Here is a 26,110-nt window from a genome sequence, read left to right on the forward strand (position 1 = left end):
TTTATTGATTCCCCTTTTAGCCCCACACCTTTTCCTCTCCCCTTCCTATCCCCAGCAGACAACCATTCCATTGTTCCATTGTGCTTAATGTGTATTTTTTGGGTGCAAATTCTTGCAAACTGGGTAATATGGTCTCATGTACGTTTTCTTTAGCTTATGCCAATGGTAGTGTCATAGAGCTCGTTCTAGCCTTTAGTTTTTTTCACTTAGTACTATGCTTTGAATCTCCATCGTGATGCTGTACTCCCATGGCGTCTGGTGACTCTGGCTACGGCCTATCACTCTGCAGCATGCCTCCACCCGGCTTACCCATCCAGTTTCCCAGAGGGGGACACCCAGTGACATCCAGCAAACAATGCTGCAGTGGACATCCTTTTCTGGGCCCTTTCTGGACGTGTGCATGCTATATGTCCTGCTTTTGTGACGGTAAGAGAGATATAGCTTTGTTCCCTGGGGCCACTTACGTAGTAAATTATTACTCCATAGCAGTTTTCCAGTGCTCTGTCTGGGTCTTGTCCTTTCACTACCATCCCAACAACCCTTCGAGTTTACCTGGGCTGACTGCATTAGCTTCAGTTTATATAGAAACATCAGTGTCTTTAAGACGAGAATGACACGTGATCAGTAAGAGGAGAGCACAGGGCCATGCGGGTTCTCCTTGTTAATCCAAAGCCTTTTTCTGTCCCACTGTCCTTTATTGTTGTTCCTTGGATGCTCCCCGAACTCCTGCTTTCGGACTTCAGCCCTAACAACACGTCACACTGTCTACTGTACTGCTGTCCTGCTAGAGCACAAACTCCATGAGGACAGGAACTCCGTCTCTTATTTGCTGGGATAGTCCCAGGGCCTAGAACAGAGCCTGACACACACAAAGTGCTCAGGAACTATTGGCTGAATAACCAAAGGAATCTCCTCTGAGCACAAGCCTTTCAGAACAAATTTGTCCCCAAGAAAACCTCAAACAGGAAGGTCTTGTTATGTTGCTGATTTTGGCGATTTGTATTATTTCTCTGGGACATAACGAAAAGACTTGGGGGAAGTCTCTTGTCCTAAAATCAAGGCTTCGGGTAGAAGAGTCTGTAATCTTTCCCCATCAGTGACCTACGCTCCATCAATGCAGGAGTTAGCCCATAAAAGTACAAAACTGACTTACTACCATGTCAGGGCATCTTGGATATACAGGGTAAGGTGAAGCGCAGGATCTTATGACGCACTGGCTGGGCCGCACTCCCTCAGACCATTGGTTTCCCTCCCCAGGGGCCACCCTCTCCTCTAGCCTAACTCTTAGGGGTCCGCCTAGGGTGCCAGAAAGAGCACTGGATTCAGAGGCAGAGCTGGGTCTGGTCTGAGCTCAGCTCTTCCCAGCGGTGGGACTAGAACGAGTGACTTAACCACCATCTTCACCTTTAAAAATACCTGAGCGCCTGCCTACCTCCCAGGTCTCACGTGAGACTAAAGGAACTATCAGCGTTCTCCCTGAGCACAGCCCGCCCAGGGAGCAGGGATCCTGGCCATGATGCCTCAGCCCACCAGGGCGGGCTCTGAAAGGTCCTCTTGCAGCCACCTGCCATCCCGGGGGAGTGCTCACAGCAGGAGCCCGTCCCTAGCCAGCTCTGGGGTGAACTTCCCCAGTTCCTGTACGTGGGGACTCAGAAAAATTGGGGAGGCATTTCTCTGGCCTTTCATGCCTCCTCCTGGCTACGGGGCTGCTCTAGGCAGATGGCCTGTGTCCAGGCACTGCCCACCCAGGCATCTCAGCTCTTTGGGTCTCTATTTTCCTAGCTATGAAATGGGGGCATCAGGCTAGAATGATCATCTTTAACTTCCTTCTATTTCTAAAATACTATGACCTGTGCTTTAATTATCCCCCCGCCTCTTGTTTCTCTCCAACTGCGTCTAAGTTCTTTGGCCATTAAACTCTCCTTTCTTGAGAGTTCCACATCTGGGCTTTCTAATTATACCTAGCCCAGGACAGCACATTCCTCTGACGGCCTGGGGTTCCTGGTCACAGTGTCTTTTCAGAACCGATTCTAGCTTTTGCCAAGCCCCTCAGTTCATATTCTGAGTCCACTTATCATGGAGGGGAGATTTTGCTACATACTCTCACACAAATATATGTCCTGCACATATTCTATGTGATAGGACACACACACATGCACACGCACACGTACACACACACACAGAGCTCTCTCTGATGCCTGAGAATCTACATGCCTGGGCATAACCATGTGGGCACAAATATTCTGGGACAGCCAAATGACTATTTTAATGTTTCTTTGTCCCTGCGGTGCCATCTAACTATTTATTTAGTAGCTTGATGCTGTTTGCGTCAACAACTTTGCCTTATAGGCAAAGTTCTTCATGTTTATGATTCTTACTGTGAAAAAAATTGCTTGCCTAACATCTGTTCTGAATTTGTTTTTTCTTTCTTTTTATTTATCTGTTCCCTATTGAATTACATTTGTGCCAAGGACAGTAACTTGCATTGGAATCTTCAGTGTCCTTCAGGATTTCTATACACTTCAATACATCTCTTAATTACTCTTTTTTTATTGTTATGAGATATACATATATATCCACGCTCATGCAGGCAGGTTGGTTTGTAGCTTACCTCTGCCTGTCCCCCTCTGGGGAATAAGTTTTATTAACTGAATAAATTAAGTGGGTGGGTGTATCCAATAGAGCAGAGAGGTTTATCATTACAGATTTGCCTCAGATAATTTTCCCCCTTCCTGCCCAGTTCCCTCGTTTAGCCATAGCTGTTTGGGAGAGAGCTTGACTGGAGCTTGAGGTGGCCACAGCAGGGCTAGAAGGGCCCTTCGTCTTACGGATGGAGAAGCTCCTCCAGGCCGGCTTATGTGAGCTCAGACCCAAGTCCTCATTAACCCACTGTTCTCACTACTTAGAAACCCACCCAGGGACCAAGCAAGCACATCCCCAGGAGTAGCCTAGAAGGTCCTTAAAGAAGAGTGCTGAGGGGGCTTCCCTGGTGGCGCAGTGGTTGAGAGTCCGCCTGCCGATGCAGGGGACACGGGTTCGTGCCCCGGTCTGGGAAGATTCCACATGCCACGGAGCGGCTGGGCCTGTGAGCCATGGCCTCTGAGCCTGCGTGTCCGGAGCCTGTGCTCCGCAACGGGAGAGGCCACAACAGTGAGAGGCCCGCGTACCGCAAGAAAGGAAAAAAAATAAAAAAAGAAGAGTGCTGAGACCTGTTTCCTACCCAATACCTCAGAAATCCACCAGGTGTAGAGACTGTGACCCCAAGACTCAAGGGATTTGCCCCAAGTCACCCAGTTCTAACTCCAAATGCAAAGCTCGCTCTACCATCAGGTCCCCACTCCTCCTGGGAGGGCTGTGCACTCCTCCCCTCTTTATGAGCTCTCCCACACTCACTTCAGTCTGTGTCTATGTCTTCCAACGGCACAAAGACAGGCGAGACGGTTCCCCCACATCGGGGAGAACTCGCTGCGGGCCTCACACCAGACACCGTCCACTCAACAGCTATTTCGGCCTCCGCTGTGTGTATAACACTGAGCTGATGGTGGTGGGAGATACCGCCCCTCCCTTTCCCCAAAAGTATCACTCCTGTCTCTTTTCCTGAAGAAATCTGGCATCTAATCTAGAAGAAAAACACAGACCTGGTCCAAGTTGCACAAGAATGCCAGGTAATGAGTCACTGAATACGCCACGTCGAACAGACAACCTGAAGCCACAAATTGGGTAGAATCGTGGGCCAGTGAAGGCAGAGAAGCCTTCCAGGAGGAGGAAGTAGTCGAGCACAGACTTGAATAACCGGGAGATGAAGAGGAAGAGAGAAGAACGGTCTACCCAGTAAGAACAGTTGGAGAAGGACCTTGTGGGGGGAATGGTGGGAGGCGGGGAAGTTGACAGCTGGAAATGGAGACACAGAAGGATCGACTGGTTGCCATTCGGTGACCCTGGAGGGAAGCTGGAGGCTCTCTGCCGACCACACTCTCTGCGGGAGCGGGATCTGAGTAGCACAACTCGGTCCACCATGTCATGGAAACTTTGATTCAAACGAGATCTTTGGCAGAGCCCTTGGGTTGCAATGGGGGCCCAGCTCCCAGCGGTGACTCCATGCATAGGCAGACCTAAGTCGGCCACCAAGGTAGGCGCCCAGGTGAAGAAGCCAGTAGGGCAGACGTGCAGGTGATGCCCCTGTCAGTTGGTAGAAGAGAAGGAGAAAGAGTGGGCCACACGTTTTAAAAGGGACAGAGACCAGTGACTTTGGGAATGCAAGATAAAGATGAGTAAAGAGAAACAAGGCTCAAGTCTGGCTTCAGCTCTGCCAGTGGCAGGAAGTGGGAAACCAGGAGGACAAGAAGTGATTTCTCAGAACTAGAAAGGCAGTCACAGAATCATCTTCCCATTTACTCATTGGTACCAGGCACTCTGCCAGCTTCTTGGGGATGAAAGGAAAAATAAGACAGGGCTTTGTCCTCAGAGAACTCACAGAGTAGTAAGGAGCCTGTTAAGAAATAAAACACTGAGATGCCAATCAATAGAGGAATGGACAAGGTACTATGGGAACTGCGGGAAGCAAAGGGTCCGAGAAGAGTCCGCAGTAGAAGGGACAGGTGACCCGACTGTCAGAAAGGTTTTCCAGACAAGATGGAGACCAGGACTTCAAATGGAGCCATAGAGAAATAGTGCAAGTGTGGGGAACCACAAATAACTGTTTCACAGCAACAGTGTATGGCTGTAGTTCCCAAACTGTGCGCTACGGCCCCCAAAGGTGCCATAGAGAATTCACAGGGGCTTCCTGGGATATTTTCAATATTCACGGGGAACACAGCGACATCTGTTGGTCATGGTGAGAACTACTTTCAATGTACGCGCATTCTTTTTTCCAATGTCTACTAAGTTGTTACAACATGAATACTTATTAAGTTGTTTGGGCATAACTGATTAAAAATGAGACTGTTGGGTACTTCTTTTGGCCTTGCGGGGGGCATGAAAAGTTACTGAGTCACTAAGGGTACCACGAATTGAGAAGGTTTGGAAACCTTGGAAGAGCAGTGGGACAGGGAGAGAGGTCCTGCAGGGCTCCTTGCTACAGTCAAGAAGTTGGACTTTTTTTTTTTTTTTTTTTTTTTGAGGTACGCGGGCCTCTCACTGTTGTGGCCTCTCCCATTGCAGAGCACAGGCTCAGGACGCGCAGGCTCAGCGGCCATGGCTCACGGGCCCAGCCGCTCCGCAGCATGTGGGATCTTCCCGGACCGGGGTGTGAACCCGTGTCCCCTGTATCGGCAGGCGGACTCTCAACCACTGCGCCACCAGGGAAGCCCAGAAGTCGGACTTTTTGCTTCAAACAATGGAAAGTCATTAGAGGTTTACTGGTAGTGGGACAGCACGGTCAGCTTCCGTTTCACAAAGGTAGACTTGGCCTCGATGTGGCTGTTGGTCTGGAAGCAGAGACTTCTGTAGGGAGCTACTGCAGTAGTCCTAGTGAGAGAGATGGGGCCTGGGCCCAGGGGCGTTAGAGGTTGGGACTGGAATACAGCACGCTCCACTAACTCCTACTGCCTGGCCAACACCATAGCAAATGTTACACATCAAAGTTATAAAAAGACCAGATCCCTGCATTTAAAGCACTCACAACCAAGTAAAAAGGCAGCCAAGAAAACAATTACAATTAGTAGAGAACTGCTAGGAGTTAACCCGGCAAGATAAAAAGAAGGAGGGCTGTTCCAGGGAGGCAGGGGAACAGCATGTGCAAAGGCTCCCATGGATGGGAGAGGTGATGAAGAGTTTCAGTAAATCAGGTTGACCATCAGTGCTGGCTTTTGGTTGGTAGGAAATAGGGAGGGATGAGGCCAAAAAGCAAGGTGGGGGCTGGGTTGTGAAGGACGTTGCAGTGATACAACGTGCTAAAGACTCCCAGAGGCCTTGGTGGAGACAAACCACTGAAGGGTGTTAAGTAAGGAGTGATGCAATCAGACTCGCATTTTACAAAGCCCTCTGTAACTGAGTCAGGGCCCACGTGTAGACAAGCAACAGGTCAGGAAGACAAGCTAGAGTGGTGGAGGCATAAATCTGAGAAAGTCCATCCAGGAAGTGAAGGACCAGAGACTCCACCGGAATCTGAGGGCAGGAAAAGGGAGCCGACCAGGCCCCGGGTACCGCAGAGAGGGGAAGGGCTGACTCAGTCCGTCAGGCTCTGCAGGGCTCTGCGAGGTCAGGGTCAGCCCCCAGGCATGAGTGCCCTGAGGCTTCCCTGGGCAGGAAATGCACACCCTGATCCGAGTGATGGGTGGGAGTTGGAAGAAAGCAGCTCCCGAATCCAGGGACCTATGACTGTCACTGGCTCCTTAAGAAAAGTGTCCCTGGCAGCTTGAATGGGCTCCGCCTCTTGGCTAACTCAAGACTGCCTTGGTCTAATGACAGATCAGGTGGCTAATGAGAAAGGGCAGGATGCTCCACCGAGCGCGCAGGGACAGATCCGCAGGACTGCAGGGGCCGTGCTCTCTCAGCAGCACTGAGTGCCGCCCAGCCAAGGGCCCACTCCTGTGAAAGCCAGACGCCCAGCGCTCCCAGCACTGGACGCCTGCTTAGCTCCCTCTGAACGTTTTAGAGGTTGAGAGTCTCTGACACTCACCACGTGATCTCCAGCAGTCAACGCCCACCCTTCCCCGCTGAGCTGCCCACCACTTCTGTGTCTACAGTCCAAGCCAGAGGTCAGGCTTAAGGGCAGGACAGCAGCTACCCTATTAGCATCCTCCACCTGCTGGGACACAGCCCTGTCACCGAGGCAAGGATTCATCAGTTGCTCACTGTGTAGCAGCTGTCAGAGTTGCTAGAGACCCTCATCAATCCTTCAGCCCCTACCTGGAAAGCAGAAGTCTCTGGAAGCACATTCAGATTGTTTCTGCTAAAGTGAGGGAAAGGAGCGGCATGTCACCCGATCTCCTGGGGGCACTTCTCACCCAGCTTCTTCATCCCCTACAAAGTGGCACCAGCCGGGTGCAGCCCCCCACCCCGGGAACAGGGGCCTTCACTCCTTACAGGGAGGTTCTCATGACCTCAAGACCGGCGTTTGCCTAAAACCCTACTATGGACAGTGCATTCTCATGTTTCTCATCTGACCCTCATAACAGCCTCTTTCATCAAGGAAATTGGCTCAGGAAGGTTGTGGTTTGCTCAAGGTGACACAGCTGTTAAATCACAGGGCAGGTCCTTGAACCCAAGTCCTGGTAGCTGCACCGCTGCCAACACCCACCTCGACTCCTGAAAGACTCAGTGGGGCCGATCCAATGACAAAAGTCTTTTTTTCTTTCCTTTTCTTATCACAAAAGCACTCATTGTAAACCGCTGGAACATTTAAGAGATACACAACGTGAAAAGTACAAGTCCGCCACGATTTCCTGATCCAGATACACGCATTGTTAGCTAATATATCTTACTCCAGAGTTATCGTTAACATGCCTGAGCCTATTGCCTGACACAGAGTATGTGCTCAATAAACACTTGTTGAATGAACTGTCAGATAGGCTATTATTTATTTCCACAACTGTATGTACTGTTTCACAATGTGCTTTTCCATTCAGCTGTGGGACTTGGACATCCTTTCGTGCTGGTGCCCATAGGTACCTCCCGATCACCAGCCTTTAGAGTTCAGCCACCCCTGGTGGGGGCAGGCCTTCCGGAACAGGGCCAGGCAGCCCAACCTCGAGTCCCAGAAGGCAGCTGTGAACTAGTTTGGTCAAACTGACTGGCCAGTTTCAAAAAAAAAAAAAAGAAAAGAAAACGGCTAATTAAACAAGTCAAACAAGTGTTGCTTTTGTCTGCACAATACTTCACTGATTTGCCTAAATCTTCTCTGCCACCAGGTGCTTCAGAGTTGAGTAAGAACATTCTTATGTACCTACATAAGGATAAATGCATAACTGGCTAAGAACTTTTTGCCCCCCAAAGTGACTATACGTACATTTAAATTAGCGGGAAGCAAGAAGTTACCTTCGTAATTGGGCTGGGGTTATTTAAACAAGAAGCTGCTCTGAATTTCCACCTTTAACAGACAGAGTCTGCGCAGCTGGAAGCCTGGCTGCTTGCACACCTCCTCAGCACTGGAGCTGTTCCACCAAGGCTGGCCTGGGGAAGCGTGTCTCTGGTGAAGATGGGCGGCAAGGTCGCGGCCAGGGGCCCAAGCTTTGGCAGCCGTCAGACTGGGATCAAGTCCCTGTCTCGGGCAACTTCTTAATGTCTCTAATTCTCAGCTTCCTATTGTGATAAGTGGGTATGATAACTACCCTGTCCATTTTCTATGAGGATTAAATAAGATCCTACAGACCAGTACACTTAGAACAAGGCCTGGTAGGTAGTGAGGACTCAAAAACGCTAACGATTGTGGTTTCCCCAAAGGTTCTGAGAAGGGTCCTCAAGCCATTCAAATACTTCACTGATACAGGATGTTCTTTCACACCCTATAGAGAATAGACTTAAAATTCAAAGACCATAATTCAATTTCCTTTTTAATTCATAAGAATTAGAGGATTTAAAGATAGAGCAAACTGCGGAGATTGCCTAGGTTTACTCCCATATTTCAGAGGCGAGGAAGGTGAAACGCAGGGCATTTCCAGAGTCTGCCTACAATGGTTGTCTGAGTGAGTAGCAGAGCTGGATGATCCTGGATCCTGACTCCCAGGCCCTAACCCATGTGCCTTTGCAGTATACCAACCCATCTCAGAAGGCAGTAAGACGCGGCCATACGTTCACACCAGTGTATGATACTGAGATCAGACCCTCGTGGGGAAGTAACGTTTTGAGAGGCAGAATGGCATAGGTATTCCAGAAGGTTGAGAAGGAAAAGGGGCACCATATTAGTTAGGACTTCTGGATTACAAATGATAGAAACTCAACTCAAACGAACTTAAAAGCACAAGCTAACTTAAGCTTGGAGGATGCAAGGAAGACTACAGGAAGCAGACCTTGACCTGGAATTTGTACGTCCTTGACATTCTCCATGTTTGTCTTAAATTTTTGCTTGTCCCTGTTAGAGCTTTCTGCAGGCAGTTCTCACCATGTGGTAAAAGATGGCCACCAACAGCTCTGGATTCATATATTCCCAGTTTAGCATATCCAGGAGAAAAACAGAGCTTTCCTCATGCGGTTTCCATGTATATACATCCAGTGAAGGATTCTGACTGGCACTGACTCAGTCATGTGTGTCCACCCTGTGGACCAGTCACTGTTGCCAAGGAGATGAGATACCATGATCAGCCATGCCTGGATGGTGAGTCCATCCCCCCGACCAGAGGGACAGGGTGCTATCGTCGACAGCTCCTCCAGCACTGCATGGAACGGGAGAGGGTGATTCTTCAGGGAGGGCTGGACAGACAAAAACAGTGGAGCCATCCAGGCACCCAAAAGGAAAAACCAACTTCATTTACATGTTTCTCTGTTCAAGATCTTTCCAGGAGCTCCTTAAATTGCAGAAGAGTATTTGTGTAAATATAAATTCACAAGATTACACAATTTACATGTAAAATGGGGCCAGTTTTCTCACGAGGTTCATAAACCAGCTCTGAAGCAATTCTAAAGAAATTGTGACAAAATTGTTTTTAGCATTAGCAATATTACTAGAAAAAAGCACAAAGACTCCCAAGGTGCCAACTTGGAAGGACAACTTTCATTTGAATGTAGAAGTATTATTTTGGTTTTTTTGAAAAACAAAAAAAATTATCTTGGTAATAACTAAATCAATACAAATATATTACCAAAGTATGTGTGCATCCCAATGTAAATGTTTCCTTTTAGATCTAAGAATTTAAGGAAATGAGAATGGGTGTGAATTTTAGTTAAATGTAAAGCAGGGTTTTTAACATGGGGTTTGTGGGTCCCGCAATCTGGTTACTGTCAATCCATCAGAATCTCCTGGAGAGCTTATTAAATTTAGAGGGGACTGGGTCCCACCCCAGAGATTCTGGTCAGGTAGGTCTGGCTAGGTCCAGACATCATTATTTTCTGAATGCTTGGCAGGTGGTTTTGATCAGTCGTTGAGGCTGAAAACAACTGCCCTAGGACAGTGTTTCTTGAAATGTGGGAGTAGTCATCTTGCATCAGAATCTGGGGAGCCTGTTAAAATGCAGATTCCTAGGCCCCTCCCAGGCCTACTATATCTGCTCCAGTGAGAAGCAGAGCTGTGACTCTACAGTTTAGTAAGCTCCCAGGTGACTTTTATACATTTTAAATTTGGGGGGCTTCCCTGGTGGTCCAGTGGTAAAGAATCTGCTTTACAATGCAGGGGACGTGGGTTCGATCCCTGGTCAGGGAACTAAGATCCCACGTGCTGCAGGGCAATTAAGCCTGCGTGCCACAACTACTGAGCCTGCGCGCCTCAACGAGAGAGCCCATGTGCCACAAGCTACAGAGCCCCGTGCCCTGGAGCCTGTGCGCCACAACTAGAGAAGACCCACATGCCACAACTAGAGAAGACACACAGGCCACAACTAGAGAGAAGCCCGTGCGCTGCAATGAAAGATACTGTGTGCTGCAACTAAGACCCGACGCAGCCAAAAATAAATTAAATAAATAAATAAATCATAAATCAATCTTAAAAAAATAACCATTAAAAAAATTTGAGATAATTATAGATTTACAGGAAGTTGCAAAGAAAGTACAAAGAGATCCTGTGTACCATTTACCCAGTTTCCCCCAATGGTAACCTCCTGCATAACTATAGTACATTATCAAAACCAGGAAATTGACATTGGTACAAACCATAATACCTATTCAGATTTTATCAGATTTACATGCACTTGTGTATGTGTGTGTCTGTGTGTGTGTGTAGAGTTCTATGCAGTTTTATCACGTGTAGGTCTGTGTAAGCACTACCGCACAGCTAAGATACAAAACTGTTCCATCACCACAAGGCTCTCTAGTTTCACCTTTTATAGCCATACCACCCCATCTCTCTCTCACACACACACACACACACACACACACACACACACACACACACACATCCCTATCCTCTGGAACCTACTAATCTCTTCCCAATCTTTATAATTTTGTTATTTCAAAAATGTTATATAAATGAAATCATATAATATGCAAGCTTTCTAGACTGGCTTTTTTCACACACATAATTCCCTTGAGATCTATCCAAATCATTGCATGCTTCAATAGCTTGAGTTTTTTTTTATTGCTACATAGTATTCCATTGTATGGATGTATCACAGTTTGTTTTACCATCACCAGCTGAAGAACATTTGAGCTGTTTTCAGTTTTTGTTTATTACTAATAAAGGTGCTATGAATATTCATGTGCATGTTTTATGAGAACATAAGTTTTCATTTCTCTAGGACAAATGCCCAAGAGCACTATTGCTGGGTCATACAGTAAATACATGTTTAGTTTTATAAGCAACTGCCAAACTATTTTCCAAAGTGACTGTAATGTTTTATGTTCATGTCATCAATGTATGAATGATTCAGTTTCTCCACATGCTCAGTAGCATTTAATGCTATTTTTTAAAAGTTTTAGCCATTTTGAGAGATGTATAGTGAGATCTCATTGTCGTTTGAACTTGCATTTCTTTAATGGCCTAATGATGTTGAACATTTTTCATGTGCTTACTTGGCATCCATGTATCCTTTTCAGTGAAATGTTTGTTCATGTCTTTTGCCCATTTTTTAACTGGATTTTTTGTTTTTTAACTGTTGAGGGTTTTTTTTGTTTTTTTTTTGTGGTACGTGGGCCTCTCACTGTTGTGGCCTCTCCCGTTGCGGAGCACAGGCTCTGGATGCACAGGCTCAGCGGCCATGGCTCATGGGCCCAGCCGCTCCGCGGCATGTGGAATCTTCCCGGACCGGGGCACGAACCCGTGTCCTCTGCATCGGCAGGCAGACTCTCAACCACTGCGCCACCAGGGAAGCCCCAACTGTTGAGTTTTGAAAGTTCTTTATATATTCTAGATGTGAGTCCTTTGTCAGATGTATGGTTTGCAAATATTTTATTCCAAACTGTTGACTGTCTTTTCATCTTCTTAGCAGGTCTTTCAAAGAGCATTTTTTATGACATCCAATTTATTGATTTATATCTCTTAGGGATTGTACTTTTGGTGTCAAGTCTAAAAACTGTTTGCCTAGTCCTAGATCCCAAAGATTTTCTCCCAATTTTTCTAAAAGTTTTGTTTTACATTTAAGCTCATGATCCATTTTGAGTTGATTTTTTATATAAGGTGTGAGGTTCATTTTTTGGCCAATGTATTGGCCAAATTAAAAAAAAATTCTATCATGACTTATTCCAAAAAATCTTTTTGTGTATCACTTTTTATAGCATAATTTTCTTAGTGGTTACATAAATGTACATGCTTAATTTATCACTATCTACCAGTATCAATGCTTTACCACTCTGAGTAACGTGAGGAAAACTTATTTTCATTTTGATCCCTTTATCCTCTTAGTTTTAAAATATAATTATCTTAAGTATTTTCTCTAAATATATTGAACACCATATCAGATGGTGTTACAACTTTTGCTTCAATCATCAAATTTAAGAGACATAATTGTTTACCCACTCCATTGTTCTCCTTTCCTTTCCTTTCTGAAGTTCCAAGATTTCTTCTGTTATCATTTTCCTTCTGTTTGAAGAACTTCCTTTAGCCATTCTTTTTGGTTTTGGGGGGGGGGGGTTGGTTTTTGTTGTTGTTGTTTTCTTTTTGGCTGCGTTGGGTCTTCGTTGCTGCGTGCGGGCTTTCTCTAGGTGCGGCGAGCGGGGGCTACTCTTCGTTGCAGTGTGTGGGCTTTTCATGGCGGTGGCTTCTCTTGTTGCAGAGCATAGGCTCTGAGTGCACAGGCTTCAGTAGTTGTGGCACGTGGGCTCAACAGTTGTGGTGCGCAGGCTTAGTTGCTCTGCAGCATGTGGGATCTTCCCGGACCGGGGAGCAAACCCGTGTCCCCTGCATTGGCAGGCAGATTCTTAACCACTGTACCATCAGAGAAGTCCCCTTTAGCCACTCTCGAAGGGTAAATCTGTTTGTGACAAATTATCTTAGTTTTCCTTCATCTGAAAATATTGTTATTTTCTCACCTTTCCTGAAGGATATTTTCACCAGATGTAGAATTTATGGTGGAGAGTTTTCTTCTTTCAGCATTTGAAAAATGTGTCACTTCCTTCTGGCCTCCATGGTTTCTGAGGAGAAATCTGCTCTCCTTTAATTGGTGTCCCCTATAAATGATATGTTATTTTTTCTCTGGCTGCTTTCAAGATTTTTTCTATTTTTTAGTTTTCCGAAGTTTAGTTATGATGTGTCTTGGCATGAATTTCTCTGGGTTCCTCCTACCTGGGGTTCACTCAGCTTCTTGAATCTGTAAGTTTTTGCCTTTTGCCAAATTGGAGACATTTTCAGCCATTGTTTCTTCAAACCCAGGTGACATTTTAAGTTTGAGAAGCATTGCTTTAGAGTGGGCTTCAAGGGTCCAAGAAACCCTCAAATTTTATCTTAAAATGCTGTGAGTGTCCATTTTTCTTAGGAGAATGTCCACAGCTTTCACTCAATTCTCAAAAAATTCCATGACACGCCCCGTAAAGTTTACAAAAGCATTGGTTTATGGTCTTATTGGGTTATTTTTGGTCTTCTTGGCTAAAAACAATTTTTAAAAACTAGTTAGTATTCTTTCTTCTACCACATCTGTTGAATTCCTGTGTCCCAAAGGTTTCTCTAACCGTTTTGGGAAATATGATCACTCAGATGAATATTTCTGAGTGCCTGACATGTGCCAGACAAATATTTTTTTCCCCTAGTTAGTGAGAAGGGGAAGAATTAAAACATTAAAGATACTTTTAGCTCATGAGAAGTTTTAAGTAACTAAGAAATCAAAGTAAACTTTGCTGCTTTCATGTCGTGTGACTTTGTTCCTTACTGCTCTGAGCTGGATATGCCAGCGATCACGTTACATCCTGAAAATATAATTCCATATACAGTACTAAAAACATGGCATTATGCAGTGGGCCCACTTGTCATCACTCTAGTTTGCTTTCTACAGTTGGTAGCCAAGCAGTCTTGTCCCTGGATAATTGCACAACTGATTCGTCTGCCTGGTACACCCTCACTCACCTTTGCCACCCACCTTCCTGGAGTAACTCTTGCGCATCTTTCAGAACTCACTTTAGGAAGCACCACCTCTAGGAAGACTTCATTCTCTCTTCTCCAGGGGTTGAGTTGGGTGTGTCTCCAATGTCACCCATGCTTGCCAGATGTCACAGTATATGGTGATTACCTAATTGTCACTGCCACCAGACTGTGAGACCCTTGGGAGGCTGTGACTGGGTCCGCATGCTTTTGTGCCCCCAGCACTTTAATAAACATAACATGTCCTTAAGCGCAGCTTCCTGTGGGAATTCACCACCACCACTGACTGGCTAAGCCTTTCCTCCATTTCTTCATTAGTGTCATAAGTATCTCTTGAGCTCTTTCACATGTAGGTTTAGCAACCATATGCTCAACCCTTCCCCAGCAGGTTTAATCGTTCCTGAATTCTCACAGGTGTTTATTAATTCACTTTAGACTCTTTCCAAGAACGAGTATACAAGTTACTCATCTTCTCTTGCTAGAATGCCTATCTCTCTCGTTTTGGAAGACGTGGACAACACTGACCTCTGCCATTTTCCTCCTTGGTCTTACTATGGGATCTTATGAATTCCTTATTATTGTGTTTAAATTTATAGATCTGTCTTCCTTATCAAGGTATGAGCTCCTTGGGGGTAAAGACTGTATCTTATCCATCCCAGAGTCTCCAGGGACTGGTACAAGGCAGGATTCCATAAATGTTTGTGGAATGAAATTTGATGTTAGATCATCACAGCTCTGGTCTTCCTCAAGCTTAGCCATGCATTTCCTCAGCTTCTCCACACCTTTACCTCCTATTTATCTTTTTTTTTTTTTTTTTTTTTTTGCGGTACGCGGGCCTCTCACTGTTGTGGCCTCCCCCGTTGCGGAGCACAGGTTCCAGACGCACAGGCTCAGGGGCCATGGCTCACGGGCCTATCCACTCCGTGGCATGTGGGATCCTCCCAGACCGGGGCACGAACCTGTGTCCCCTGCATCGGCAGGCGGACTCTCAACCACTGCGCCACCAGGGAAGCCCATCCTATTTATCTTTTATCCTTCATTCTAAGCCACTGTGAATTCTTTTTGGAAAGGAGAAGAGGGCAGATAAATACAACACATTTTAAAGTAATTTTCTTATTCCTCCCAGGTACTATCTTGGTCGTCAGATGTTTATTGTTATCTCTGACCCAGACATGATCAAGCAGGTATTGGTTGAGAAGTTCAGTAACTTCACCAACAGAATGGTATGTAATTTTCTTTCTTCATATGGATGGATGGGGAATCATTCTAAGATGCAAGGACAGCACATCACATCTAACAGGGATGTGACTGGGCCTTTTGTAGGGTTTAGATCAGTTCAACTCAAAACTGTGCTCCCCAGTGAATTTGAGTTTTCAAAAGAGATGTATAGGACTGCTACAAAAGAATGGCATTTACATTTAAGAAACGCTTCAAGAAAGCTAAAGCTCAAGAGGAGTTGGGGCTAATAAAATTCTAAAACCGGGAGGTTTTTTAAAGCTGTGTTCAAAGCTAGAGGAATCCAGAGGGTCAAGTGACCTCAGTCAAGTGACCGAGGAAGACCGAGCAAGGTTAATAAATATCAGAGGGAATGCAAAATATCAAGCTTCCCATGCTTACATCCTTCCCAGAGAGTATAAACATCTTAAGGCTGGAAAAAGAAGACAAGTAACATTACGAGGGAAATTCATCCCCAAGTATCAAGTCTCTAACACACTAAAGGATGTACATACGCCATCTTTTTTTGAAAGCACATATCCTGCTTTTTATCTTTGATGCGAAATCCCAAAGAATGGAAGAGGTGACAGAAAATGGCAAAGCTCAGTGCTGTCCATATTTTCCAAAAATGAGGAGATGAGAATTCTAGCAGAGATGATCAATAACTTTCATGTTGATTTTTGGAAAAAGTCTAAAGTGAGTTAATAAATAGTTGCTTGTGAGAATTCAGAGAATCACTATGCGCCAACCTTTTTTTTGGGGGGGGGAGCAAATTAAACTCATCTTCCATCCTTACAGGAGTCGTAAGCAATGTATGCACTCTTTTGTTCGTTATGTGACAAACTTCTGCACACTTGCCATATATACCAGGCATTGTCTAGGTAATGATTAGAAAGTGATAGAAAACTCAGTCTCGTCCTTGAGGAGCTTATAGTCTAGTGACAGAGGCAGAGAGGAAAGAGACCAGTACAATACGGTATGGTGAGCATGGAAAACACTGCACCATCCAGGATGGGAACCAGGAGAGGCTTATTAGACGTAAGGTGCCTGGGACTAAGTCTTAAAGAAATTAGCAGCAGCCACCTAGCTTTCTGTACTGGTTGAGCTGTCCAGAGTGTTTTTTTGTTTTTGTTTTTTTTTCTCATTAAATTTCACAGGAACTTATGAGACTGGTACAATTATCATCTGTATTTTACTGACAAAGCTACTAAGGCTCAGGTTAAGTGACAACCCTGGTCACATGACTAACAGGAGGAAGACTAATAGGGTTTAGGTGCCATCTCTCAACTCAAGTCCAGGGCTCTTTCTACTGTCACTATTGTAACAGCTGCCTAGGTGACATCTCTGGATTATCAAGGTTCCATCAAGTAATTGTTACTCGCCCAAAACACACTCATCTTCCAGCCCCAGAGCACCATGCACACTTCCAGGTACCACATGGCCACTAGAAGGAGGTGATCTGGGAGGGGGTGATCGCCTGGCCTGCTAACTCCTCCATCACCTCAGAATGGCTGAAGGAAATGCAGAAGCTTAGCCACTTCTCTGCCTCCATTTGATTCTCTCCCCAAATACTCTGTTGTCACCCCCCTGTTCAAAGTCCCCTGAAGGTTTTTGTGGCCTTGGGATTTTAGAGCCTGAGTCTGATGGTTAAAGGCAGTCATAGATTGCTGCTCCCCCAGACTCAGCAAGGAAGGTTGATTAGAGAAACAGAGGAAGCCAGTGAGTCAAGGGCCCTGACCGCCAAGCCGCGTCCTGGCAGGCATGGGAAGCACTCCAAGGGCTGCCACGGCTCTTGGCCACGGCTGAGCCTCTGAGCAGTGAGATGGGACACGTCAGCCACGTGTCTCCATACTGTCATGTTCACATGACATCCAAGAAGTAACCAAGGTATAAGACCCCTCGAGCTGATCTGGAATAGGGCTGCTCTCTGATTGATGTCCTAGGGGCAGACACATACTCAAAATACATGTTCAAGCAGTGGGGACCAAATCAAGCTGCCCAGTTTCAGTCCATTTCTCCTCCAAACCATGTGTCTACCCTCCCTATTTTTCCCCACCCCCTGACTAAGATCTCTAGGCCCCAACCTCCAGAATGTGGTTCTAACTTCCTGCTTTCACTCAACACAGTGTCCTCAAGACAAAGTTCAAGTTCCTCAGGTGAGATTTAAGGGCCCCTATAATTTAGATCCAATACATATGCTCCCACCTCAGCTCTCACTGCTCCCCAGTACAAGCAGTCACCCCAGCTGGAGCAGCCTCTCCATTCTCTCTGCAACCTCTCCAAAGGCCCTGCCCCAGTGCCTTTGCTCATGCTGACACCTCCACTAGAATTGGAGACAGCACAGCAGTGGGTCTTATATTTACTAGCAATGTGAACTTGAGCAAATTAATTCTTTAAGTCTCTCATTCTTCCTTTGGAAAACAGGGATATGCTCTGTCTTACTAGGCTGTTGTAAGGCTAAATGAGATTATGTGTATAAGTCCTGCTTTACACGCAGGCGAGACAAGTTTTCACCGTGCATTAGCTGCTATTAACAAGAAGATTCTCCACCTCTCCTACACCCATCCAAACCCTTGGTATTCTTCCAGATTCTCCTCAAATTCTGCTCCCCCTATGAAGCTTTCCCTACCTCAACCCTCACTTACTTTTCCCCTTCTCTGAACGCTAACAGCATTGATCATCTGCATCACTCATTTTCACAATCGCTCCCATCGTGCCTTCTACTATTTACCATGAATGAGTGCACGGCTTTCACCCTAACTTGATTAACTTTAAGCCTTGTCCTTCTCTTTTTATACCCCAGGGCCCAAACACATGGCGACTACTCAGTATCCGATATATTCTTGTTCAAGCAGAATTGACTCTCCATCAAATTGACATTCTCCCCAGAAGAACTAGGTAGTACCTGGAGATTCAATATGTACATCCTCTTGTAGGTCATTCACAAACATGTAAAAAGATCCATCAAAGATGAGATCTCTAGGAAACCCCAATGTTTATAATTTTCCATCTGGGAATGTAGCCACTTATCTTTAGCTTTGTTTATGGTCTTTAAGCTAATCCCATATTCATGATGAAACAATGCTTAGTGACTCAATCTTCAAAAAAAAACTTTAGTGTGGGATTTTCTCACAGGTTTTGAAAGTCAAATTAAATTGGGTTCTGTGGTTCCCTCTTATCCATATGCCTATTTATCTGCTCAAAGAACTCAAGGAGATTAGCGAGGCATGATTTTTTCTTCCTGACACCATGCCACCTTCCTTCTAATAAGCCATGTTTACTTAAGTGTTCAGCGATTCAGCTTTATTATACATTCATTCAGTAAACATTAAACGCTTACTCCATGCAAGCTTCTACCAAATGGTCCCTTGTGATACAGAAAATACCTCAGCATATTAGTTTGATACATGAAGTGAAAAGGAACTTAAGTAACGCATGATTTCATTTTCCAGCTGTAAGAACCCACCTCTGCTCACAAATCCAGGCTTGACTTATGTGTGCCCTTGACAGCCTATGGAGAGTGGCCGGGATGGGGAAGCTGGGTTTAGCTCTGAAATTTGGTGTGACCTGTAGGCATCCCATGAGGGACTGACAGAGCACACTGGCTGGACTTGGGACGACACCACAGGGAACTCCCTGACATAAGTCAGTATTGAGCAAATACTTGAATTCAAAAATTGTTGAATGATATATTTTTTTCCAACTCAAGAACACCGGGCTGAACAGACTCTACGGCTTGGACCCAGGGTGGCAGTTCCTATATCGCGTTTTCCCATTCACATTTTCGAGGCGCTCAGTTCCATGGAACGTGACTGCTTTCTCTTGCCCATTTTCCGAATGGACCCCTTGGGCCTCTATCACTGCCCTCAACACTTCCTCAAGTTGCTTCCAGTGGTGCAACCACAGTTTATCTGTAAACCCCAGCCAGTCTCCTTAGCGTGGAGAGAACCTCAGTTGCCCCAGCACCTCTGGACTTGGCTATTTTTATGCAGGTATTTTTAATTAGCTCCTCTTGCTATCGGGTACTCAATGAGGCCATGCGGGCAGCTCTTTTTTTGTTATCTGCGGAAACTGGAGCTGGGTCCACTTGATTCAGCAGAAAAGGTCCTAACCAGCAGGAGAACGCTGTACTCCTGGCCTGTCATTAAGGCCCAGAGTTGGGGAAGCCGTGGGAAGGGTGCTAAGAGGTAGGGAGGCCTTTGGCCCATGTTGGGTTGGTCTAGTTGGATACGGGAATGGAGAGGGTGTGTTTGATCACTAAACCTGCTGCCAGGAGCTCTGAGCCCTGGTCTGAGATGAGCGTGGCGAGCAGGTCAGGCAGCAGGCATGCCCATGCCAGGTTCCATCACATGTTTGTGGCGTAGAGTGGAAGGTGGTGGTGGTCACCCGTGTGTGGGGTGAGGTGCCAGCCCTCAGGGCCTCACAGGCAACATGGGGGTCAACTCTCCAGGCACAGGTTCACACCATCGACTCACATCTAAAGCCACGTGATAGATTTGGGGAGTGGTTTTATTCAGGACCCCCAGGGCCTGGCTCCCCAGGTACAGCCTCTCCAAGGCTACTTTAACCCTCTCAGCACACGGATGTCGGAACCATAGGACGAGTTCCTGTGAAAGCACTCGGCACTCGGCACTCGGCACTCGGCACTGGCAAAGACTGCTAAAGTTCTGAGGCAAATACGGCACTGGAAACCTTATTAGCCCCTGTGTCTGCAGCAGTGCCCCATCCCAGGGGCAGGAGCGTGGCTGGTCACAGAGCTCGGGAGCCAGGCAGACTCCACCCGGGGCTCCAGACGGATCGGGCCACCCGTGCTGGGCCCCCAGGGACCTGCCCGCTGCTACCCACAAGGGACAGAGGGGTCTCAGGAAGTTAGCCACAAATGTGCCTCGCCCACACCTGCAACAAGTCCCTCTCCACCAACAGCTTTTGAGAACTAGCTAATCTAGAGTTTCTGGTCCCCTTTCTCTTAAATAAAACATCGAGTAAAAGAAAACATTCTGGTTTTCAAATGGGTGCACGGAGATTCAAGTTTAAGTGAGAATGGTTTGGCCCATAACTTAGGGAAGCTCTCGTCACTGCAGTCAAAACCTGACTACTTTTTTCAGCTTTGCATTTCTTTTTTTTAAAATAAATTTACTTATTTATTTATTTTTGGCTGAGTTGGGTCTTCGTGGCTGCACACGGGCTTTCTCTAGTTGCGGCGAGCGGGGGCTACTCTCCGTTGCGGAGTGCGGGCTTCTCATTGCGGTGGCTTCTCTTGTTGCAGAGCACGGGCTCCAGGCACGCGGGCTTCAGTAGTTGTGGCACACGGGCTCAGTAGTTGTGGCTCGCAGGCTCTAGAGCGCAGGCTCAGTAGTTGTGGCGCACGGGCTTAGTTGCTCCATGGCATGTGGGATCTTCCTGGCCAAGGGCTCGAACCCGTGTCCCCTGCATTGGCAGGCGGATTCTTAACCACTGCGCCACCAGGGAAGTCCCTCCTTTTTTTTTTTTTAAACATCTTTATTGGAGAAGGCTCAACTCACATGATGGGTCCACAGCTCCGAGAGGCAGAAGTTCTTATTTAAAGACCGAACAGACTACAGAGAATCAGAAACTCAGGTGTGCAACCTCATTTGCCTGACCCCTGTCTGTTTTGAGGCAGGTCTCCTTGTTTTATGTGAAACATTGTGCTGTGCACTGGAAACCCTGCAGCCTGAGCTGGGAGCTTCTCATCCCGGGATGGGCTGCCCACAGATCATTCAAACCTCCTGTTCAGAATTTCCGAGAAGTGGGGTACAGGCTCTAGTGATAGGGGCTCATCGCTCAAGGGAGGTTATTTTTATTAGTTATTTAGACTGCTGGGAAGTTCTCCTTTAGAGGAGCTGCAATTTTCCCCGTAGCTCCCACTATTGAACCTAATTCTACCACCCAGGGTCAAAAAAAGGAGCCAAATCTTCTCTTCCATGTAATACGCATTCAATAGATATTTTTTAAGTACAGACTAAGGACCACAATCTAATCTTCCAAGCCTTCTCTTTCCAGCTATGCATTCTAAAATCTGTCAGAATGTCCCCTCACCATCCAACTGCTCTTCTGAAATGACCAATTTGCCACTTTCCCTCTTCCAGTATCGTATCTAGAAATGAAAATAGATTGGTTACTCTAACCAATGCCTCTGAAATCTTCCATCAGAGAATGAAGAATTCTAATGGAAGTTGTAGGCTGAAGGGAGAGTATTGTCATGGCAAGCTGGTGAGGGAGACAATGCTGACATATTGCACAAGGGCTGGATTTGTCCTCCAAGGGCAAGATAAAAACTATCATGGAGCCAATCCTTAGGTCTAAAGGACAGACACAAAATCCAGTCAACCTTGACTCTTATCTCCAATTTCTTCTGTTCCATCAAAAGCCCATAAACCACCACCCAGCTTTCCTTGGAGTGAAATGCTTTATGACAGGTAGTGTGGCACAGGACTGGAGTTTGCCAGTACACAAAATGTACCATTTCCTCCTTTGATTCTGGAACCCAAACAAATGGGTTAACGTTCTAAAAATTCCATAAAACCACAATTCTGTATAGGGACCATGGCACTCCTAAAGAATTTTATTCTAAATATAGAGAGGTATTCCTCTGCAGAAAAAATATCCCAGCAACTTGGTTCTAATATATAATTAAATCCCCCCAGATACTTTGCAGCTATGTATTATAGCTTATTTTGAGTGTTCATATCTTATCAGAAAATTATCATTTTCCCCTGAACAGGAGTTTTTACAAGGCTTTTGAGTTACGGTGGCTGGCTTCATGTTTCAACTATAATTAAAACAGTGAAAAGAAATAGCAAAACCGTGTAGCACAGGCAGTTCTGAAGAATGCTTTGTCCTCCAGTCCCCCTACTTCCTCTCACCCTGCAGCCCCGGGGCTCAGGGCTCTGAACAGCTGTGAGGGCCCCCAGTTTTGACCGTTTGGTGGGAGTAGGTGGTCTTGGGAAAGGAGAGAATGGCCCGGGAAGAAGGCATGAGGAGACCTCCTTTTCTGTGTGCTTCCAGATCAGCTGGACTGTCTCTTCCTCAGAGAAGGCTTCCTGGCCCTTTAATCCCCTCTCATTTTCTCGCCTCGCTGCCCTCTCTCCCCCACTTCATGACACCCACTTTCCCATGAAAGGTAATGACAGCTCTTTGTTAGTTTAGGAGGTAACTGTCTGCTTCCCCACTAGACTATCAACCCATTGAGGACCAATGCAATGTCTTCTTTATTCAGCACCGTAGAGCCAACTTCTCGTATATATTAGACATTCAGCAAAGATTCGCTGAATGAGAAGAATAAGTGAATGAATGTGTGAAAGAAACATCACGACAGGAAGGAGTTCTCTGGGAACAGCCCTGTTGGGGCACGTTTCTGAAGGGCTCTCTTCTTCCCCTTTCCCTCTCCTCCCCCCAACCCCCAGGCATGTTCCAAAGACCCAGACACGAGTCTGTCAACTCCTGGCCCAACGTAACCAATCCAGCCACACAAAACCCCTTGCCAAATAGTTCAGACATGAAACTCGATCCCAGGAAAGACGAGCCCACCTCCAAGAAGCCTGCTGTTGGGTCCTCCGGGAGCCCTTGCTCTGCAGGGGGGCTGCAGAACACACAGAAGCCGCTGAGTTATTTACAGTGATGACCACAGAGTAACAAGATAGAATTGGGCCAGCGGCGCTTCCCCATCTGCTCCCGGTGGGTCCTCGGCCATGGATCTAGAGATCATCGCCCACGAGCCTTTATATTCTCTACATCCTTGCAAGAGAAGTCTCCTAATTATTGGTCACGGGTGACTTGAACCAGAGTGTTTATCGTGGACTGTAGTGCCACCCAGGTGTCTTGGGCTCCCTTGTGTCCTAACTCTCTGCTTATTGCTTTCCACCAGGCATCAGGTTTGGAGCCCAAACCGGTCGCCAACAGTGTCCTGTTTTTACGTGACAAAAGATGGGAAGAGGTCAGAAGCGTCCTGACTTCTGCTTTCAGTCCTGAAAAGCTGAATGAGGTAAGACCTGGGACACGCAGACTCTCTTCCATAAAGAGCAGGTTTCCTCTCTCCAGATTATGATGGGAGCTGGTTCACTTCGCGTCACTTGTCCATTGCCCCGCTACGCACTTCAAACCTCCCTATTATCCCCAAAGCACAGGAAACTGTACTGGAGTGTCTGCCCTTTCTCCAGCCTTCCGCAGCCCCAGCTGCCATGAATCTGTAACGAGTCAGCAAGCACTCAGGGCACTTCTGCTAAATCCCAAGGCTCTGCCCCGGGCACTTTGGGGGCACCCAGGAGAAAACTGGAGGGGCTCTCTTCAGACTTCCATGTGTAAAGGATCATCTGAGAATCTTGTTAAAATGCAGATTCTGATGCAGTAGGTCTGGGGTGGGGCCTGAGACTCTGCATCTCTAACAAGCTCCCAGGTGATGTGGATGCTTCTGAACAATGAACCACACTTTACATAGCAAGGAACTAGAGAACATCTTGAAATGAAGGTGAGCGTTGAATCAAGTCTGAAATAGGGAAGAGATGGCTGTGGATTGCTGGGGAGGAGTACGAGGATGTCCTTGGGCAGAAAGAACTCTTGGGAGGGGGGCTGGGCATGCCCAAGTTAATCTCTGTGGCCAAGTCAGAGGGCAAAGTCTCATTTACAAGATGCTCTTAAACCGGGGGCTTCCTCCTTCCCCCACCCAGGGACACACCCTTCCCTACCAGCTGTATAAATAAAACTTACTGTTTGTCCTGCTTCCTGACCAAGTTCTCTCACACCTGATCCTCATTGATGGCCCCTCAATTGCTGATCTGGCTTTGATGTCTGTTCTGAATTCTGTGACAGCAACAGCTCATGACTGAGCCCTTGAGCCCTTCTGATGTGATGTGGCTGAAGGGTTGCCTCAGTGGGAGTCCCAGGTACATGGGCAACTCCAGAGCAAGTGCCCTTCCAGAGCCAGCCACCACATCTAGCTGTTCCAGAATGCCTGGCCTTGGAGTGGCCTGTGTTCAGTTCAATACATGAGAGCTACTCTGAGCTTCAACTCAAGATGCTCACCCATATGGTCCTGCTGAATTCATCTAAGTCTTCTGAAGTCCCCCAGAAGAGGAGAGGGTTCCAGACTTCCTAATTAATCCCATCCAAATAAACTCAGAAACCAGAGATCCTGCCCATCCTCAGCAAGGTTTTTCTGTTGTTTTTTTCCCTCAATGCGGTTTTGATTTGTGTTTCCATACGTAGCCTTTACATAGCCAGCTACAACTCACACAGCTCTTACCATGTGCCAGACACCACTGTAAGGCTTCCTGTTCGTATTAGCATACTTAATTAGCATACTTAATCTTCACCACATCTCTGTTAGGTAAATACTATTATCAATCCCATTTTACAGATGAGGAAACTGAGGCCCATAGAGATTATGCGCTTCATGTCACATAGCTAGTAAGTGTGGCAAAGCCAAGGTTAGAACCCAGTTCCAGAATGCTCTTAACCTCTCTGCTTGACTGCTTCTCCTATCTTGTTCTGAAGCTCCCTAGGACTGTCCCAGGGACTGTCCGGAGGGTGGTGGAAGGGAGATGAAGCAAATGGGACCTCTTTGGAACCCTAGGGGTATCAGAAGCAACACTCCTCCATTTGCTGCCTAAGTTTGGAACCAATTGACGTATGGAAACAGGTTTCAGACAGAAACCTCCTTTCTCACTGGTAAAGCTGTTTGAGAAATGTAGCCTGCCTTCTGGTGGTGTGGGCTTGCTAATGCTTCACCCAGAATGGGCAACCGCAGCCTCCCCCCCCGCAGCAGGAGGGCAGCCGAGAGCGCACACTAACATGCCCCCCAACCCCGTCCCCCCAGGGCTGGACCACACACGCTCAGTTCCTTCTTCGAAAGCCTCGGCCTGATAAGGGAGGGCAGGACCCAGCCTTCCTCAGCCTCAGGTACACACTGGAGTCACCTGGGGAGCTTTGCACACCACTGCTGTCTGGGTCCCACATCTAGATTAAATTGGTTTGGTTTGGAATGCAGCCTGGGTCTGAGGGGATTTTACAGCTCCCCAGGCGATTCTGATGTAAAGCCAGAGGTGGGAACCACCACTGGTAGAAACTACCCACAAGGAAACATGAGGAGGAGGGTGTCCTGCTACAGCTGGAAACAGGAGCCCTTCTCCACAGTTAGCCCTGGTATATACTGAGGTTTCATGTGAGAATTTGTTTGAAGGAAGGGCCTGCTTCTTTAAAAAGTTGTAAAGCATTATTTGGGTCACCTTTATTACACCTAGTCACTAAAATGCTGAGTTAACCAAAAGGGGAGGGACGGGGTGGAGAGGTAGGTAAACCGTGGGTTGACATCAGGAGCTCCAACACGCTGCATCCCACTTCCTCGTTTGTGAGTAAACGATGACTTGACAATGCTATAGATGCAGAAAGAATCTTATCATTTGTTAAAAAATAAATTGATGAAGGGTATCTGATTTTTTTTTTTTTGAAGTAAGAAAGAAAGTTTTTTTGACAGTGAAGAGGAAAAAAAAAAAAAGAATCTTATCAGGGTGTAGATTTCTTTAACACCCTACAGGATACACTCCAGAAACTGATACAGCATCATTGCCCAAACAAATTCAGTGCTCCTGAAATCCCAAGCATTTTCTCCTTTTGGTTCAGAAATCAAATTCTTAGTGCCTGAATTCGCTGCAGAAAATAGAGTTCTCCAAGTGGTTCATTGAGAACCACTAGCACTGAGATGCCTAGTAGCCATAAATAAGAGGGAGGGGGAAGGGAGGGGAAGAGAAATTTTCATAGACAGATTCCCTGGGTTTTGCTTCAGAT

The 26,110-nt window shown here is 46.5% G+C and overlaps 1 protein-coding gene across 3 annotated transcripts in view; it reads left to right on the forward strand.

Annotated features, from left to right (window-relative positions):
• The window catches only part of TBXAS1 (thromboxane A synthase 1), a gene marked incomplete at both ends in the record, with an annotated part of 152,963 nt that overhangs the window by 54,211 nt on the left and 72,642 nt on the right, over positions 1-26,110 (forward strand). Inside the window, 2 exons of one of the 3 annotated variants that reach the window (XM_079711407.1) lie at positions 15,222-15,318; positions 23,196-23,312. In XM_079711407.1, coding sequence (XP_079567533.1) covers positions 15,222-15,318; positions 23,196-23,312 — 214 coding nt within the window. Of the gene's footprint in view, positions 1-15,221; positions 15,319-16,714; positions 16,769-23,195; positions 23,313-26,110 lie in introns of those variants that run through there. The other 2 variants (XM_079711409.1, XM_079711408.1) reach the window with 2 other exon arrangements.

The sequence above is a fragment of the Hyperoodon ampullatus genome, assembly GCF_949752795.1.
Source record: "Hyperoodon ampullatus genome assembly, chromosome: 9".
NCBI lineage: Eukaryota > Metazoa > Chordata > Mammalia > Artiodactyla > Ziphiidae > Hyperoodon > Hyperoodon ampullatus.